This window comes from Bidens hawaiensis, unplaced genomic scaffold, assembly GCF_021521415.1.
Source record: "Bidens hawaiensis isolate Kalapana, Puna unplaced genomic scaffold, B.hawaiensis_p1.1 tig00029268_1, whole genome shotgun sequence".
Classification (NCBI taxonomy): domain Eukaryota; kingdom Viridiplantae; phylum Streptophyta; class Magnoliopsida; order Asterales; family Asteraceae; genus Bidens; species Bidens hawaiensis.
In genome coordinates, this window is record NW_027494818.1 from 9,796 (window position 1) to 28,129 (window position 18,334).

At 38.2% G+C, this 18,334-nt stretch overlaps 1 protein-coding gene across 1 annotated transcript; it reads left to right on the forward strand.

Moving 5' to 3' along the window:
* The first annotated feature begins 11,820 nt into the window (after positions 1 to 11,820).
* Positions 11,821 to 16,898, forward strand: LOC143578384 (uncharacterized). The gene is made up of 8 exons (XM_077061979.1): positions 11,821 to 12,716; positions 13,408 to 13,531; positions 13,630 to 13,765; positions 13,859 to 13,895; positions 14,425 to 14,653; positions 14,733 to 14,860; positions 15,091 to 15,181; positions 16,407 to 16,898. Exons 1-6 carry the CDS (start codon positions 12,507 to 12,509, stop codon positions 14,825 to 14,827), a joined length of 831 nt encoding a protein of 276 aa, XP_076918094.1. The 5' UTR covers positions 11,821 to 12,506; the 3' UTR covers positions 14,828 to 14,860; positions 15,091 to 15,181; positions 16,407 to 16,898.
* The last annotated feature ends 1,436 nt before the right edge of the window (positions 16,899 to 18,334 follow it).

An 18,334-nucleotide genomic window follows, 5' to 3' on the forward strand; every position in this document is an offset into this window, starting at 1 on the left:
ACAGATTACGAGTAACCTGAGGGTTAGATAGACGTTTCCCACGAGGGGTTAATTCCGGCAAGATGGTTCTTCCGATAACCTGCAAAACAGACACCGTGAGCTCGTCACTAAGAAAGGGGGGGGGTTCCTCCTTGTGACCACCCTCCGGCGTGAGAATCAGTCTATATTACTCTTTGAATATAAAAGTATATTATTAATACTAGAGCAGTTATCAGGTAAATTATACAAGATATTAGATGATGAAATGATATTACCATTTGATGTCTTTTATAGCCGAAGGTGGGTTTCCAAGGAGGTTTAGCCGGCCTACTACTCTGCCAACTGTGGCCTACGCACGTGCTCTGCTGGTAATTGGTGGATAGGCAGCGGCTGACAGTGACCAGGCGTGCTGTTCACTTTTCTTTTTCCACCAACTACAGGCTAGGCACGTGGTATGGCAGGAGTTGGTGAGCAGGCGGCGGCTATTGGTCACAGTGCTGTGGCGTGTTGTCTGCCATGCTGCTGTCAGTGAGCTGTCGTATCGTTGGTCAGATCTTTTGTCCATACCTCGTCAGGTATCACACAAAAGATCCTCAATTATTATACGGACTGGCTCATTTAGGCGGGAGTTTTCCCCCTCCCGCCTTTATGCGGGAATGTTCCCGGCTTTGCTCATTCCTTCTTCAGGTGACTACTGAATTATTATGAGTCTGAGCCTTATGCGTGTAGCCATGCTGCGCGGGTGGCCAGTCCCTAATGGCGGGTATCCGCACCCGCGGGAACAGGGGATACTTGGAAACCATAGGGAGGCATTTCCTGCGGGACCAGCTTGCGTACCGCATGTGAGGTCGTCACAACTCTGAGCGTGGTGGGTCCTGCGGGTTTGGTAGGTCGCGGCGCAGACGTCCCTATGGTGAAGTCTACGGGTTCAACTGCGCAGACGTCCGTTTAAGGAGTCTTGCGTGTTCAACTGCGCAGACGTCTCCTTTTAAGGAAGTCTTGCGGGTCCTAACCACCTCTGCTGGGACCTACCTCTTCAAATCTTTTTTTTTTAATTCCTTTAGAGAAATATATGCAAATAAGAAAATATATAAAAACGTATCACTAACCATATTACACACACAACCAATAACAATAAAAAGGAAAACACGAACTTGGTCACCTTACCAAAGAGATGTGATCAATGACGGTAACCAAATAAACTATATCTATTACCTGTTTTAGAACACTATCCAAAAGTAATGCCAAAATATATCATACAAAATTAATATTAAATTTAAATACACACAAAATTGCAAATAACCGTCTTTTTGATTTGGTATGATATCCATACATTATTATTTTAATAAAGTGGTAATTGTTATATAAAGTAAAGTGTAATCATTAAAATACAAATGTGTTTCGTATCTGAATTTGGGCTTTGAGGAAACTTAAACCGAATTGGCATAATGTTTTTACAGGAATCAAGAACTAATTGGCATAACATTGAAACAAATTTTCCAATCCAAAGCAATGTCATCAATAACACATACCGATAAAAACTTTCATATTAAAAGGTTTAAAAAAATAAAATAATCAATTAAGTAGAGTAATGCATGTTGGCTAAAGTAAGAATCAAACCACAGATAAGGAAGCGTAGAACACCAAAATTGTCAATCAAATTAAAATCAAAATCAAACTGTTTGTCAAATTCTGGTTTGACCATATATTTCTCTATATGGTTTCGAAAGTCCTATTTGTCAAATTCTGAGAAAAGTTCATAACAAAAGATAAAACAAGGAAAAATAACCAACTGTTTGAAATTCTAATAAAATATAAATTCAAAGTAATCTGATGACAACAAGATTTGTTCCATATACCATTGTATATTTTATCATAAAAAAATATCGTTTAACAAAATAATAAAATTTTGTAGATTTCAAGGTTTGTTTTCGATCAAAAAGTTTTATTGTAAGATATTGTAAACTTCTTTTCAAAACCATTAATCATGATATATACAATGATTTTTATGGGATGATATATATAAAAAAACTTAACTAGTAATCAAAGATATAAACAATACCAATCAGTATTCCAAGATGAATAAATAAGATCGAAGAATTATAATAAACTTACTTGTTTGTAGCCTTGTAGGGTAATATGAATGATTGAAAGAAGATACGTACAAACTAACATGAAATAATAGGTTTGTGAACTCTATCAGAACGGAGAAAGAAAATCAAACTACGGATCCGTAAAATATGCGATCTAAACTCCAAAAGCAACTCGTGCTGATAACGTGTTGTGAAACTAGCCTAATAGCAAAATCTCTTTGTTGTTTTAGAACGCTAGAGAGAGTTTTCTGTGACGCGCATCACTTGGTGATTTATTTTTGGGAATTCTTCGCAAACAGTGAGTTTCACTTACCCCTTTTAAACTGTTTTAAACGCTTTTCACTTGGGGGAGATAACATACTCCGATAAACGCATTTAAGATTTTGTTAGTAAATTATATATCACTTGTAAAGGCTAAGTGGCAAACGAAACAATTGAAGTCCTACACATCGAACCGGTTAATATTTGGAATAGCGAGTCACTGTTGAGTAGTACTACAGGGTTTGACAAACCCCACCCAACACTAAACTCGACTGGAGGTCGAGCGGGTGTAATTTTGGCTAACACGTACCATGGTCTGGATGACCTGGTGACAAGGCACTTGATAAACAGTCAGCTTCGGTGTCGAACACTTAGTAATACTTGTTGTATAGGCTAGCTACCTATCGATATATAATTGATTTAACACTATCTGGTAACGCAAAACGCTGAACGCAAAACGCTGAACGCAAAACGCTAAACGCAAAACGCTGAACGCAAACGCTAAACGCTTTACTTTATATAAACTTGTGAACTCACCAACCTTGTGTTGACACTTTTAGTATGTTATTCTCAGGTAGCCGAGGCGGGCGCGCGGTATAGGATCATGCATGGTTTTTGAACATTCTGATATGCAAACATGTTTTAACTATTATTACTTGGGTTTTTAAGTCGTCCTGCGTGACGCAACTTTTGTCTTTTGGTTTTTACGCTTCCGCACTTAATTTCATTTAAACGTTTTTATGGTTTGATTATAACTGATGATTCCGATCATGTTAGTTCACACCCTCTGACGATAAAACTCCGTTAGTGGAATTTGAGGGTGTGACAGATTGGTATCAGAGCCATTGGTTATAGCGAACTAGAAATTGCATGCATACTAGACTATAACCGCGACGACCCATTAGTTATAATGATACGCACTGCATAGATTTGTGTAGTCTTTGTTATCTTATCTCTTTACCCCTTTCACTCATACGCGCGCATACACGGCTTACCTGTAGGAATGTCGACGCCGCCATCATCATCATCATCCGATCCGATGACTCATGCTCACGGGAAAGAACCGCAGATACCTACTGCATCGCCACCCCGAGTAGTTCTGGAACTCGAAGCTCCCGCACCGAAGAGGTATCGCTTATCCGGAGGCATGTACGAAAACGAAGTTAGCTGGGATTGGTACCCTAATATGATCAGACGTATGGTCTATCGCAAACAAGTTCCCCCGCTACCTCACCTGAGCCATCCTGCTTACCCCAACACCCTACCACCCATAACCGAACCTGTAGAGCGTGTGCTCGCAGCTGTTGTTTCTTGTTTGGAGTGTGATGTTGGTTACATGCGCTATACGAGAGCGAACATTTCCGGACTGTTAAAATATGGAACCGAAACTAAAGAGGAAATTTCCCGCATGACAGTAGCAATGAAGGAAATGCAAGAGGCTAGTGATCAACAGATGAAGATTATGAGAAAGATGCAAGCCGAGATGATAGACTTGCAAGAGCAACTCCAAGTAGCAAGGACCCGAACCGAGATAGCTTTAGAGCGCTGCGATGTCTTACAAATGCAAATTGCTCAGAACGCAGCCGAACCTGAGGCAGAGCCTGAGGCAGAACCTGAAGCAGAGCCTGAGGCAGAGCCTGAAGAGGAACCCGAAGAAGATCCCGAAGAGGAGCCTGAGGAGGATCCCGAGGAGGAACCTGAAGAAGAACCGGAGGAAGAACCGGCAGAGGAGGAGGCACACTCAGAGGTGTCCTCAGACGATGACATCTAAGGATGATAACACCTAGATGGAGGGGTTGTCTCCATCCAAACTATTATTTTTCTATGATTTTAAGGATTGGTTTTAAATACTTTGTAGCGAATACAATGGTTTTAATCATGAATTATTATTTGGATTAATATATGGTTGTGATGTGATGTTTGTTCCTTTTATTTCTTTCTTACCTATCTTTTATTACATGTATGGTGTGTTTCATATGAAAGAAAAATTCATGTTTAACATTTTATGCTGTGATTCTAGGAAATGGCAGGAAGAAACGCTGGACACGGACGTGGTAACATCAACCTGACTGCAGCAGAACTCCAAACTCTGCTGAATGACCATGCGGCGGCCGCTCTAGCCGCACATGTACAGAACCAAGCTGGAGGTCCAATTGGAACGTGTACCTTCAAGAATTACCTTGACTGCAAGCCCAGTACGTTTAAGGGCACTGAGGGAGCTATAGGCTTCCTGCGTTGGGCTGAGAAGGCCGAATCGGCGTTTGAAATGTGTAATTGTCCCCCTGCCAGTAGGGTCAAATTTGCTGCTGGAACACTTGAAGATTCTGCTCTCACTTGGTGGAATTCGAACGTACAGATTCTTGGATTGGAACTGGCTAACGCGATGAACTGGGAGGAGTTCAAGAACATGATGCGAGAAGAGTACTGTCCGAGAGAAGAGATTGCAAAGTTAGAGTCAGAGTTTTGGTCATTAAAGATGGTGGGTTCAGAAATCGAAGCCTACACCACCCGTTCTCACGAGTTAGCTGTGATGTGTCCACGGATGGTAGACCCGCCGAGTAAGAGGATTGAAATGTATATTGATGGGTTAGCACCGCAAATTCAGGGCATGGTGACGTCTTCCAGACCAGCCACGATTCAACAAGCAATCCGGTTAGCTCACAAACTGACGGATCAAGCAATGACCCAAGGTGCGTTACCACCTAGGGGTTCAACCACTAAAGCCCGTGACAACCCGAGCACTGACAACAACAGCAACAGCAACCCGAGCAGCGGGAAGAGAAAGTTTGACAACACCAGATCCTCATCCTCGAACCCCCCCACAGCAACAACACTACCGTAAGCCCGAATTCACCCGGAACTTCAACAATCAGGGTCATAACAACAATAACAACGGTAGCGGGCAGGGTTCGAGCGGCTATGCTGGGAAGTACCCGAAGTGCAACAGGTGTAACTATCATCATGCTGGCCCGTGTGACCGTGTCAAGTGTCTGAGATGCGGAAAGATGGGTCACCATGCAAAGGAATGAAGAGGAGACCTTACGGCAAAGGGTGCTCCTAAACCACCTATGACGACTAAGGGATGTTTCGAATGTGGGCAGGAGGGTCATTTCAGGAAAGATTGTCCCAAGCTGAAACAGAACGAGAACAATGGAAGTAATAGAAGTGGCAGTGGTGGTGGAAACAATGGTAAAGGAAGAGCTTTTGTTATTGGGTCGGGTCAAGCCCGCAATGATCCGTACGTGGTGACTGGTAAGTTCCCTGTGAACGATTGTTTTGCTTCTGTATTGTTTGACACTGGAGCTGATAGGAGTTTTGTGTCGAAAGCCTTTAGTCAACTCTTAGACATAACTCCAACCCCGTTAGATGCTAAGTTTCCTGTTGAATTAGCTGACGGTAAGACTATAGTAACGACTCATGTACTTGCGGGATGTAAGTTAAAACTGTCAGGTCATGTTTTTGATATCGACCTTATTCCTTTTACGCTTAGTAGTTTCGATGTCGTGGTCGGCATGGACTGGTTATCCGAGAACCAAGCGGAGATTATATGTTACGACAAGATAGTCCACATTACTACCCCTTCCGGCGAGATCATTTCGATCCGGGGCGAGAGAAGCGGTATGACCACCAGCGTTATCACCCTCATGAAGGCACAGAAGTATCTACGAAAGGGTCATCCGGCAATTTTGGCGCATATTGTTGAGAAACCCGCGGAGGAGAAACGAATTGAAGATATACCGATTGTGCGGGATTTCCCGGAGGATTTGCCCGGACTCCCTCCTATTCGACAAGTCGAATTCCAAATCGAGTTGACACCCGGTGCAGCACCCATAGCACGAGCCCGTATCGGCTCGCACCGGCGGAGCTTCAGGAGCTGTCCACTCAGTTACAAGATTTGTTGGATAAGGGTTTTATCCGACCTAGCTCATCACCATGGGGAGCCCCTGTCTTATTTGTCCGAAAGAAGGACGGGACTTTCCGAATGTGTATCGACTACCGGGAGTTGAACAAGGTGACGGTCAAGAACCGTTATCCTTTACCCCGAATTGATGATCTGTTTGACCAGCTTCAAGGATCGAGTTTTTACTCGAAGATCGATCTGCGGTCTGGTTACCATCAATTAAGAGTGCGCGAGGAAGATATTCTAAAGACGGCTTTCAGAACACGGTATGGTCACTACGAGTTTTTGGTTATGCCTTTTGGACTAACCAACGCACCAGCCGTATTTATGGATCTCATGAATCGAGTATGCAAGGCGTACCTCGACAAGTTTGTGATCGTGTTTATTGACGATATCCTGGTCTACTCCAAGGACAAGGCTGACCATGAGGAACACTTAAGGGTAATTCTGGAATTATTGAAGAAGGAACAACTGTATGCTAAGCTCTCGAAAGGCGAATTTTGGCTTCGCGAGGTTCACTTTTTAGGACATGTGATCAACGAAAATGGTATCTATGTCGATCCCGGTAAGGTAGAGGCCATCAAAAACTGGGAAGCACCTAAGACTCCGACTGAGGTGCGGCAATTCCTAGGACTGGCCGGCTACTACCGGCGTTTCATTGAAGGATTTTCAAAGATTGCTCAACCCCTCACCGCTTTGACTCACAAGGGTACTAAGTACAATTGGGGTGACGCGTAAGAATCCGCTTTTCAACTGTTGAAAACCAAACTCTGTAGCGCCCCTATTCTAGCCCTACCCGAGGGAACGGAGAATTTTGAGGTACACTGTGACGCATCGATACAAGGTCTCGGTTGTGTGCTGATGCAACTCGAGAAGGTTATAGCCTATGCCTCACGACAACTGCGGGTTCACGAGAAGAACTACGCGACCCATGATTTGGAACTCGGAGCTGTGGTGTTTGCCCTTAAGATATGGAGGCATTACTTATACGGTACCAAGTTTACCATTTACACCGACCACAAGAGTCTCCAGCATATCTACGATCAGAAAGAGCTGAACATGCGACAGTGTCGTTGGGTCGAGCTGCTTAAGGATTATGAATCACCGCGAAACCCGACAAACCGTCAGAAATCATCGGAGGTATGAATTAAATTTCGGGACGAAATTTCTTTCTACTAGGGGATGATATGACAAACTGAAAAATTTTTCTTACTTTTTCAGACACTCATCACGACTTGACTCAAATTTTCGGGACGAAAATTCTTTAACATGGGAATGATGTGACACTCGTCAATTTCAGGTTAACTCCGTTAACTCAACTCCGTCAATTCAAACTTAAAGATCACTGAATCTATAACGCACACCTCATTACATTTAAACTAGGGTTTAAATGACGCTTAACACTTACTACATGTGTAGTCTTTCGGGATTTGCACCGAAACGCAAACGAGTTGACGCAAACGATTGGTGAATAAACGAAAAATGTCAAAACAATAATTATGTGATGATTATGTGTTAGACTTATGTGTTATGTGATAACATTGTTATAAACGTTAACTCAATGTGCTAGAACTAGTTAATTAAGTTAGAAAAGTAACATTTGAAAGTGGAGGGACCTAGATGTAACATGTTATTATTATTAATAATAATAAACCTAAAACCCTAATCTCCCTCTTTCCCTCACTAGACCGATCGGCCAGCCCCCCCTCCCCCTCTCTTGCGATCGCCATTCACACACACACATACAAGCAATCTTTCAAGCTTTTGATTGAAGATTAAGGTGCTAGGAAGGTATAAACAACTATCCTATGTATTTTACATGCTTAATTTTGAGTTTGAATGGGTTAATTATAAACCCTAAAATCTGGAAATTTCATATATTGTGTTCATATGATCTTTGTTTGATTTGATGATGTATTGATGATGATTTGATAACTAGAATTGATATTGTTACATGTTAATTGTTGTGTCTTGATTTTGAGATCAAATAAAACCCTAACCATGTATGTATGGTGTAATTGATGTGCATGGATAGTGATTATGGTGTCTAGAGTGTTATATGAACAGATTATAGTCTATAGATGGTTAATATGTTGAGTTTTGTTGCAAACAGTTTCTGGACAGATTGTGTTGTTGATGTTCAATTGACTGTATCGGGGTGTAAATGTGAAAATTGGTTGAGATTATTGATACTACAGTAAACTAGGTTGAGTCTAGTTTCTAAAGAATATAAATTTGCAATTTTTGGACGTAAAAGTTAAGCTTTATGATTTTACAAAAACGTTGTGCAAAGCTGAGTTGTTAGACCTGCTGTTAGGTTGTTTTGTAAATGTTATATCTCATGAACTACGAGACCAATAGGGTTGGTTCCACTTCTGGAAGTTGACTTATTGAGTTAGAAACCTAACCCAAGTGGTCTTGCATTTGTTGGATTTTTCGTTTAACGGGAATTTCAAATAACATTCTGTTGCGCATGAATTTGACTGTTATGAGCTTGCTGTAATGTTTTGATCATTATGAGAAACCTATGTGGAATAAAAATAAAATAAAACATGTTCTGGAAACCTAACACATATATGCTTTTGTGATGATTTTTGGTAAATTAATTGAGATGCTATGATCGGTGAAATAGTACAATCTTTCAAGTAGAATTTCTGTCTCGGTGAAACTAGCTGCTGAATTTTGTGAAAATGCATGAAACATGATACTTGCTATATAATTGTTATGTTTTGACCAAATTGCCCCTGTGGGGAATACTTGCTAAATAGTTGTCGTGTTTTGACCAAATTGCCCCTGCGGGGAATAGTTGCTACTGATGTACATTATTAATACATGACACGTAAACGATTGTTTACACACGTAGCGTATCACAAATGTGCTTGTTAAGTCACACACGATTCACAAACAAACACGAAACGTGATATTTGCATAGGTACTACGTGCCGGGTCTAGAGACTCGTTAATAGTTCCGACACTTAGAAAATCTCTTTGTTGTTTTAGAACGCTAGAGAGAGTTTTCTGTGACGCGCATCACTTGGTGATTTATTTTTGGGAATTCTTCGCAAACAGTGAGTTTCACTTACCCCTGTTAAACTGTTTTAAACGCTTTTCACTTGGGGGAGATAACATACTCCGATAAACGCATTTAAGATTTTGTTAGTAAATTATATATCACTTGTAAAGGCTAAGTGGCAAACGAAACAATTGAAGTCCTACACATCGAACCGGTTAATATTTGGAATAGCGAGTCACTGTTGAGTAGTACTACTGGGTTTGACAAACCCCACCCAACGCTAAACTCGACTGGAGGTCGAGCGGGTGTAATTTTGGCTAACACGTACCATGGTCTGGATGACCTGGTGACAAGGCACTTGATAAACAGTCAGCTTCGGTGTCGAACACTTAGTAATACTTGTTGTATAGGCTAGCTACCTATCGATATATAATTGATTTAACACTATCTGGTAACGCAAAACGCTGAACGCAAAACGCTGAACGCAAAACGCAAAACGCTGAACGCAAACGCTAAACGCTTTACTTTATATAAACTTGTGAACTCACCAACCTTGTGTTGACACTTTTAGTATGTTATTCTCAGGTAGCCGAGGCGGGCGCGCGGTATAGGATCATGCATGGTTTTTGAACATTCTGATATGCAAACATGTTTTAACTATTATTACTTGGGTTTTTAAGTCGTCCTGCGTGACGCAACTTTTGTCTTTTGGTTTTTACGCTTCCGCACTTAATTTCATTTAAACGTTTTTATGGTTTGATTATAACTGATGATTCCGATCCTGTTAGTTCACACCCTCTGACGGTAAAACTCTGTTAGTGGAATTTGAGGGTGTGACATCGACCCATCATTAATCCAAACTTTAATGGGCTTAATTTTAGTCCAACATTGCAACACTTCATTGAAAACAACATTACATTAATCATGATAGAAATCACAAGTTTAAGGTTAAGTGACTCAATATCCATAATCTATTTTTACTTTTACAAGTCACTATTCTAGTGTCTTACTGGTCGATTAATATGATAAAATTCCTCGTCTTTTTATTCTTTCCCTTGTTACTCATAACCCTACTTTGCCTTTTAATTTTATAACTATTAATTACACGACAGACTCGATATTTTAAATGTGGTTTACGTCAAAACTCTTTATTATAGTATCCTGAATATCAAAAATTGATTTAACTTATAATTTGATATCCAAATAATCAAATGATAAAAAGTATATATATTAAGGGTATAAACTTAATCTTCTATGTATATGATCTTGTGGTATATTATTTTACACTTTTTAATTTTCTTTTAACATCTAACTCATATACAAAAGAAATACGAAATTATAAAAATTATAAAAGCTTTTGAAGGTTACTCTAAAAAGATATTTTATAACCAAAGTTCAAAGAACCAATCTACTCATTTATGAAATGTAAACGTGGTCTCAACTACAAACCATGGACCTCATTGTCACATTTGTGGATACTATAAGTTTGACTAACACATACAATTGACATAAATAGAAAAATATCTATGGCTTTTGGATAACTAAATTTTAGTTGGCTAATAATCAGGTTTTTTTAATATGTTCAATTAAAAACATTTTATTTTATAAGATCAACACGTCTAATACATCCTACCTATAACATATCTCTTTTATGACATGCTTACAACTGACCATAACCCGACTAATTAGAAAAGTTGTATTTAGGTTACAAGTTTTAAGTGTGTTCAAACTGAAGTTCATGCCCTTGACACGCATAGACAAGTCATGGTCAACTTTATCAACTTAATCCAAGTTGAGGTTGATTGACCATAAGGTCGTCACTCTACGTGCAACATTGTATGGATATGATGTTGAAAATTTTAGTTTAAGCAATATTCGACCTTGGGGGCCTCAAAGTACTTTTTTTTTTCAGTAAATCAAAGTTTGTTGCGCCATTAAAAAAATATTTGATTAAGATATTAATTTATACAAAAATTAATTAATTACACTTGGTTCTTTTACGAAGATTTTGTTCAAAAAACAATTACAAGGATCAGTCACAAAATTATCTAAGCTATCATATTTCTATGTGTACAAGCTATTCAGTTCCTTCATAATCTATCATCGTACTTCCTATATTTTTTTATTACCTGAAAACACATTTAAAAATACGTCAACACACAATTGATGAATAACGTTGACAGACTCAAAATGATTTTCATAAATAGTCACGACACAATCACCAATAGTTTTGTTCGAACACCAATAGTTTCATAGAGAAATCCTCACATGCTTGTCGTATCAAGCTTCTATAGATTTACAATGAGTAGACGAATATAGTTATTTACGCATTACAATCCCATCACAACGCATAATTTCAGGAATCTGAAGTCCACATATCACAAGAAATAGAATTACCAAACCCAAGCCTTTAATCCAATAGAAACACGTACATTATTTTTTCTGAACAATCAATTGATAAAAACTTAACTACCCATAATAACCATATAACAAAAGATGACCCGATACATCGTAATAACTAAATGATAAAAGATGACCCGATACGTATATACACTTACATTTAAAAGAAAACTAAAAAAAGTATCAAATGAAAGCCATTTTCAATTTTATTTTCTCCTCTTCTTCTCCCTAGAACAAATCATCATCTCCTTTGCCAGCTCACCCAAATTCCAACTTTTACATCTTCATCATCATCATGCCACACCAACTTCACTCTCTGTTTTCTTGATCAAACCCTAATCTTGTTAACTCTTCAATTACCCATCAAACCCACCTTCAACTCCATAAAGTTTCACACTTTCTTCACCACAACCCCACTACATACAAACCCCACCAATACCCACCTTTTTCCCCAATTTCTAGGGTTTCAATTTCCAAATCAAAACAGACCCATTTCTAATTACTCAACCAAATCTCAATTCCTTCAAGCTACAACCTGGGTTTTGGTCGAATTGAAGTAATCCGTGACCAAATTGAACAGTCGTTGTTGATTTCTAGGGTTTCAATTTCCAAATCAAAACAGACCCATTTCTAATTACTCAACCAAATCTCAATTCCTTCAAGCTACAACCTGGGTTTTGGTCGAATTGAAGTAATCCGTGACCAAATTGAACAGTCGTTGTTGATTTCTAGGGTTTCAATTTCCAAATCAAAACAGACCCATTTCTAATTATTCAACCAAATCTCAATTCCTTCAAGGTACAACCTGGGTTTTGGTCGAATTGAAGTAATCCGTGACCAATTTGAACAGCCGTTGTCCATGGCGTCGGTTCCGGGCTCGGGATCGAGTTCGAGTTCAGGGTTTCAATCGGCGTTTGGGGATACGACGTTTACGAAGGTGTTTGTTGGTGGGCTTGCGTGGGAGACTCAGAGTGAGACCATGCGTCAGTATTTTGAGCAGTTTGGAGAGATTCTTGAAGCGGTTGTGATTAATGATAAGAATACTGGACGATCCAAGGGTTATGGTTTTGTGAGTATCTGTTTTTTTTTTGGTATTTAATTAATTGGTTAATAATTTGAGAGAAATTGGTTAAAGTTGGTTAATTTAGTAAGTTATAATCTGATTATGAGCTCGGGTTGTTTTGACTTACGAAAGCTCGAGCTAAGCTCGTGAGTTGTTTTTTCAAGCTCGGGATCAGCTCGTTAATTATTTATGTATATTTTTAATTATTTTTGAATATTTTGAGAAAAACTTAAATGAGACTAAGCTCGGCTCGAGCTCATTTAGCATTGCAATTTTCAAATGAGTCAAAGCTTGCCTCAAGCTCGGTTTGTGATTGTTTGTCTTGATCTTCTATTTATTTGTTTGTGGTATTTAATTGGTTAATTAAGTAATTTGATAATCTGATTACGATTTTTTAAGTCACAATAATCACTTCCAAAACTCACTTCCAGTGAAGGGTTAAATAAGTTGGTATCAGTGAGTAGTTTGAGATTACTAATTTTAGATGGATTAGTTTTTGGGACTTCAAAATTACAATTTTACCCTTACACTCTCGGTAAACTGATTATCTGATTCTGGTCATAAGCATTTGAGTTTAAGGGGTTTAAATAAGCAATCACAAACATAACAAAACTGAACAAGAACATATATAATCTTTTTAACTAACATTGTACTTTGTCCTTGATTTAATAACACTATGTTTTCATGGAGGTTTTAGGTGACGTTTCGTGACCCTGAATCGGCTGCAAAGGCATGTGTGGATCCAGCTCCGGTTATTGATGGTAGACGGGCCAATTGTAATTTGGCTTCACTTGGACGCCCTCGTCCGTCATTTCCGTTTGGTAAGAAATATAAAAAATAAACAACTTATTTCACCCTAAGGGAAGGGTAAGCTTGTCATTTTGCATCCACCAAAATACTAAATGTATTTGTTTTTTAGTATCAGGACATGTCACATCACATATACCTTATGTTGGAGGTGGACAAACCGCTAGTGTGCCTTCTATTGGAGGATATGGCTACCAACAACCGGTTTTTTACAATTACCGACAAGGTTTACTGTATCCCTCGTACCCGTAAGTTTCATTTTGTTTTCCATTTGTTTATATTCTCATTTGATTATTTTGCTACACAAGTCCCGAAAACCTTATGTCTTTATTTTGGTGCAGAAATGGAATGTATGGTCCTGAATACGTCTATCCACAGGTCAGTAGCGTTTCAAAACTGCTATATACATGTATTTATGTATAGGGATATTTATATATGTGTGTGTGTGTGTGTGTGTGTACTTCTAGATTTCATAATGTTCATTTTGAAGTACCAAAAATTACATATATACCGATTCCATATTAACGAAGATAAAATTATGCGCCGGGATGTTCACAGTAATAACATTGTTTTACTGTTAATTTATTCAGGAAATATAAGTAACTGTTTTTTTTATTTGCTATTGAATTGGTAAATATGATAATTTTATTTTTTTTGAAAGAGTTAATATAATATTCTGAAATTTATAATGACAAGTATAAAACTTTAAACAAATAAATGGATAATATGAAACTAATCCTAAAAAAATTAGCATTAAAGAAAACGAGTCGAATGTCATCGAAAGTGTATCGTTAATGCATAAACCATCTTGAATCATATTAAATTTACCATTTTAGTATTAAAAAACTAAAAGTTTTGGTCAAAAGGTGTTCCGGATTAACTAACGAGTTATTTACTTTATTTATAGGGCGTTTACAACCCGTATCCTGGTCAACAGTATCTCCAGATATACGGAGCAGTTAACCCGTCCATATATCCATACCATCAAATGGGTCAAATCACTCCAAGCGGTCACGGATACACGGGTTTACAGGGCTACACATTGCCAGGTCATCAGATGGTGCAATTTGGTGGATCCGGTGTAAACGCAACAACCACCCCATCCATTAGGGCAATTCAAGCAGCATATCCAACAGGTAGTTTGTTTTTTTCCAGAAGATTTATTCTTTGATAATAATGATCACGACCTGTGTAAAGATTCTTTTTAATTGACAGGTGTTGCAGCACCCGTTCAAGGACAACAATTTGTAATTCCCGCTCCGTCACCGCAGATTATGCCAAGTGGCGGTTCTGACCACAGGGCAGGATGAACGTCTGATTAAAATCTGAGTAAATTTACCAATGTATGATTATTATTATTATTATTATTATTATTATTATTATTATTATATTTTGCTATTACCGGTGGGGGGGGGGGGTTTAATGGGTTAAAAATCGGTTCTTGAATATATATACGATAAGAAAAAAAGATAACCGAAATCGACCCATATACGTAAATGGGTCAAAAATGTCACCTTTAAAAAATGTATTGTCAATTTGTATGATTATTTGTTTACGAGATAATTTTTTGCAGGAATTTTAGATTGCAGCAGGATCAAGAACAGCCGTACTGGTTGGCGGGCTTCAAATTTAGCCTTGCAAATTACTCGCTTTGCATTCTAGAGGTACACCCTTGATTTTACTCTCATCAAGATTTAACAATATGCATAAAGATTGTTAAAAATGTTGACGGGTCAGGTCGGCCCGTTTGGACCAGTATTAAAAGGCTACCTTTTTTAACCCGTTACCCTACCGGGCCCACCCGCCTGTTTTTGCCACCTGTTCAACAAATATACCAGAATCTGGTCCTTGGTTATAATAATCACTGACCGACAAGATCTTTTATGAAAGATAGATTAGATTCTTTTATGTTCTTTACAGCACTGTTACCGGTAGGCCTTTTCTCTCATGGGTGGTCTTTGTTGATATGATTACTGGTGGTGGGGGTGGGGGGTGGGCTACAAGATTGCGTATTTTTAAGATCTTGTGGTTGTTTGGCCTCTGCACATGGGTTTGGGACCCCAACTTTCACTAAAAAATATCAGCTTTTTTGTTTTTGTTTATAAACTACTGAAGTAGAGGTGGCGACAAACTGATGGGCCGGGCCAGGCCTTGTTGGGTTGACAGACTGATGGGCCGGGCCAGGCCTGGTTGGGTTGACCCGCACACTTTTTGTCCCTTTTATTATTTTTTTAAATTACGTAATGTGTTAGTAATTGTTGGCAATCAAAGTCACAAAACTGTTTTTTGTATTAAAGGGATTAAACCACCACACTTTTACAAGACACTTTAGTCACCTATTTATACTAAAACATTACAACAAAAAATCTAAAACAACTTGCATAACTAGTTGCAAGTTACAACCTTATCTTCCTAGATATGCTAACCTCCATTATTTTAACTTATCCTAATATAACAACTTGACACACAAGTTGTTTACACAAAACATCCTTTTACTTAATCTAGAAGTCTAACCCAACTTCTGTTTGACTGACCTAAACATTGACTCGTCACCCGTATGTTAACAAACCTGTGAACATAACGATTAAGTCTTAACAGTAATATTTATAAAGACAATATAACTACAATAGTAATCTGGATTTTCAAATATAAACAAATTTAGAAAATATTTTCGCCAACTTTTAATCTTGTTTAACATGCTCTCTTTTATGCAACTTTTTATATTATATGTACCCGTTTGAGACAAATCACAAGTCACAACCAAAACCGACCCATTAATGTTGTGTTTGACTTTTGGAAAGTCAAACTAAGTAATCGTAAAAATTTATACGAATGCATGTGGTTTCGTGTTTTCTAAAGCAAGTCCGGTTGATGTTTTGTGGTATGCAGGTCATTTTTTACCAGAGACATCATGGTTTGGGAAATCCCGTGATGTGAATTGACTCTATCGCCCCTCTCTCGCTCCACCAGCATCCGAGGGTCAAAGAAATCGCCACATGAAGCTGGAATAGGTTTCCGGCATGCATTTGAATCAACATTCATCATTTGTTAAATTAACAAACATCTCGTCGTTGGTTTGCATATATACATTGGTCAACAAAGTCAATGGTGCTTTGTATTTATCGGTGTTCGTGTTTTTTATTTTTCGTTTTTCGGTTTGTATTTATGACAACATAGAGCCTGGTTTTCAAAGGGTGAAAGTCCAGGATCTTGTAGTTTGAAGTTAATATGATTAGGGGTAGAATGAACTCGTTTCATTTCGATCTCTATTTTAAAAACTCGAACTCAGTTTCATTGTTATGCATGTTTTGTTCACATAATTTATACACAATTTTGAACCCTAAGAATCAAAACTTTAATGCTAAGAATATATTAAAACACGAATCTCAACTATATGGATTGTTTACATGTTAATTGGAACCGAACAATCCATTAAAATTCGCTTAACTATGCAAATTGTTGAGAACAATTTGCAAACAGATTCAAAAACTGAGTTTATGTTAACGACTAAACTATTTTGGTCGATTCTTGAGTCTAAGTTGTAGTTCTACGAGTCTAGTTTTTAGAAAACTAAGTTTCATAACTTTTCGTTGAGTTTAAGTTGGTCAAACTGCTCTTACAAAAGCATATGTCAAGGCTGACTTCAGGACATGTTTACTAACTTGTGTTCCCGAAGTCATAACGCATTCATATTACGTCCCAAACCCTTGTTATTTTTCTAAAACTTTATATTATGAGTTTATAAAAATTTCCAACTGGTCTTGCATGATTTGCTCAAGCGTATAATTTCTAATGAATTTTGGCGTTAACTGTCGCTGAAAAGTGGCTGTTACGACATGTCGTAGTTCTATGATTTTTCATAAGTTATCTGTACATCATAAAAATAAAACAAAAATACTTTTGAAAACTAATATTTTCGAATACTAGAGATATGTTAGATAGTTTCTTTGACACATTACCTATTACTTTTTTCTCATTGTACAAACCTACAACGCCGATAATTGATCAACTTAAAAGAATAAGGAAAAGCTTTCTTTGAGAAGGTTCGGTGAAAGAAAGAAAAGTACATTGTGATAAGTTGGGGTCAAGTGGTGGCCGACAAAAAAAGTTGGGGTCTCGATCTCGGATTGTCAAGCGATATAAATCATTCATAACCTACTAGCAAAACGGGGGTGGAGATTCAAAACGGAACTAGAAAAACTTTGGCTAAGGGTAGTTACCTGCATTCGTTTTAATGCCATAGGTATCAACCTGGTCCCCGCAAAAGCCACCCCTTTAATGTTTGGAATAATATCTAGGGTTGTAAACAGACTGAACCAAACTGGACGAGACCTTGTCCATGTTCGTTCATTAAGCTTTTTTCGGGCAAACAGACGGTTCACGAACACTCTGCTGAACGATAGTTCGTGTCAGTGTCCATCCATTAAGGAATTGAGTTTGTTCGTGCCCATTCATTAATATTATAAACGGACGTTAATGGACAAATGAACACTAACGAACCTCATGGACGCTATTGACAAACGAACATTAACAAACACTAATGAACAAACATACATAAAATAAACGACTCTAATGAACAAATTAACATAAATGATTACATATTAATTTGAAAATGTATAATCATTATCGGACGTTACCGGACTGAGAACACGGCCTCTCTCCATTTTCGTTCGTTAAGCTTTTAGGATGGAACTTTTTTGTTCATGTCCGGTTCATTTACAACCGTGAGTTAATATCTCGAAAAATCGATGACGCCCTAAAGGGCTTTAAAGACAATTATACCGTAACATCTACAAAATGACAATTATACCCCTTTA

Coding starts and splice junctions, on each gene's coding strand:
- LOC143578384 (XM_077061979.1), top strand. CDS start 12,507: ATGGCGTCGGTTCCGGGCTCGGGATCGAGTTCGAGTTCAGGGTTTCAA. Junction 13,532..13,629: donor TCGTCCGTCATTTCCGTTTG/GTAAGAAATATA, acceptor TTTGTTTTTTAG/TATCAGGACATGTCACATCA. Junction 14,654..14,732: donor TCAAGCAGCATATCCAACAG/GTAGTTTGTTTT, acceptor TTTAATTGACAG/GTGTTGCAGCACCCGTTCAA.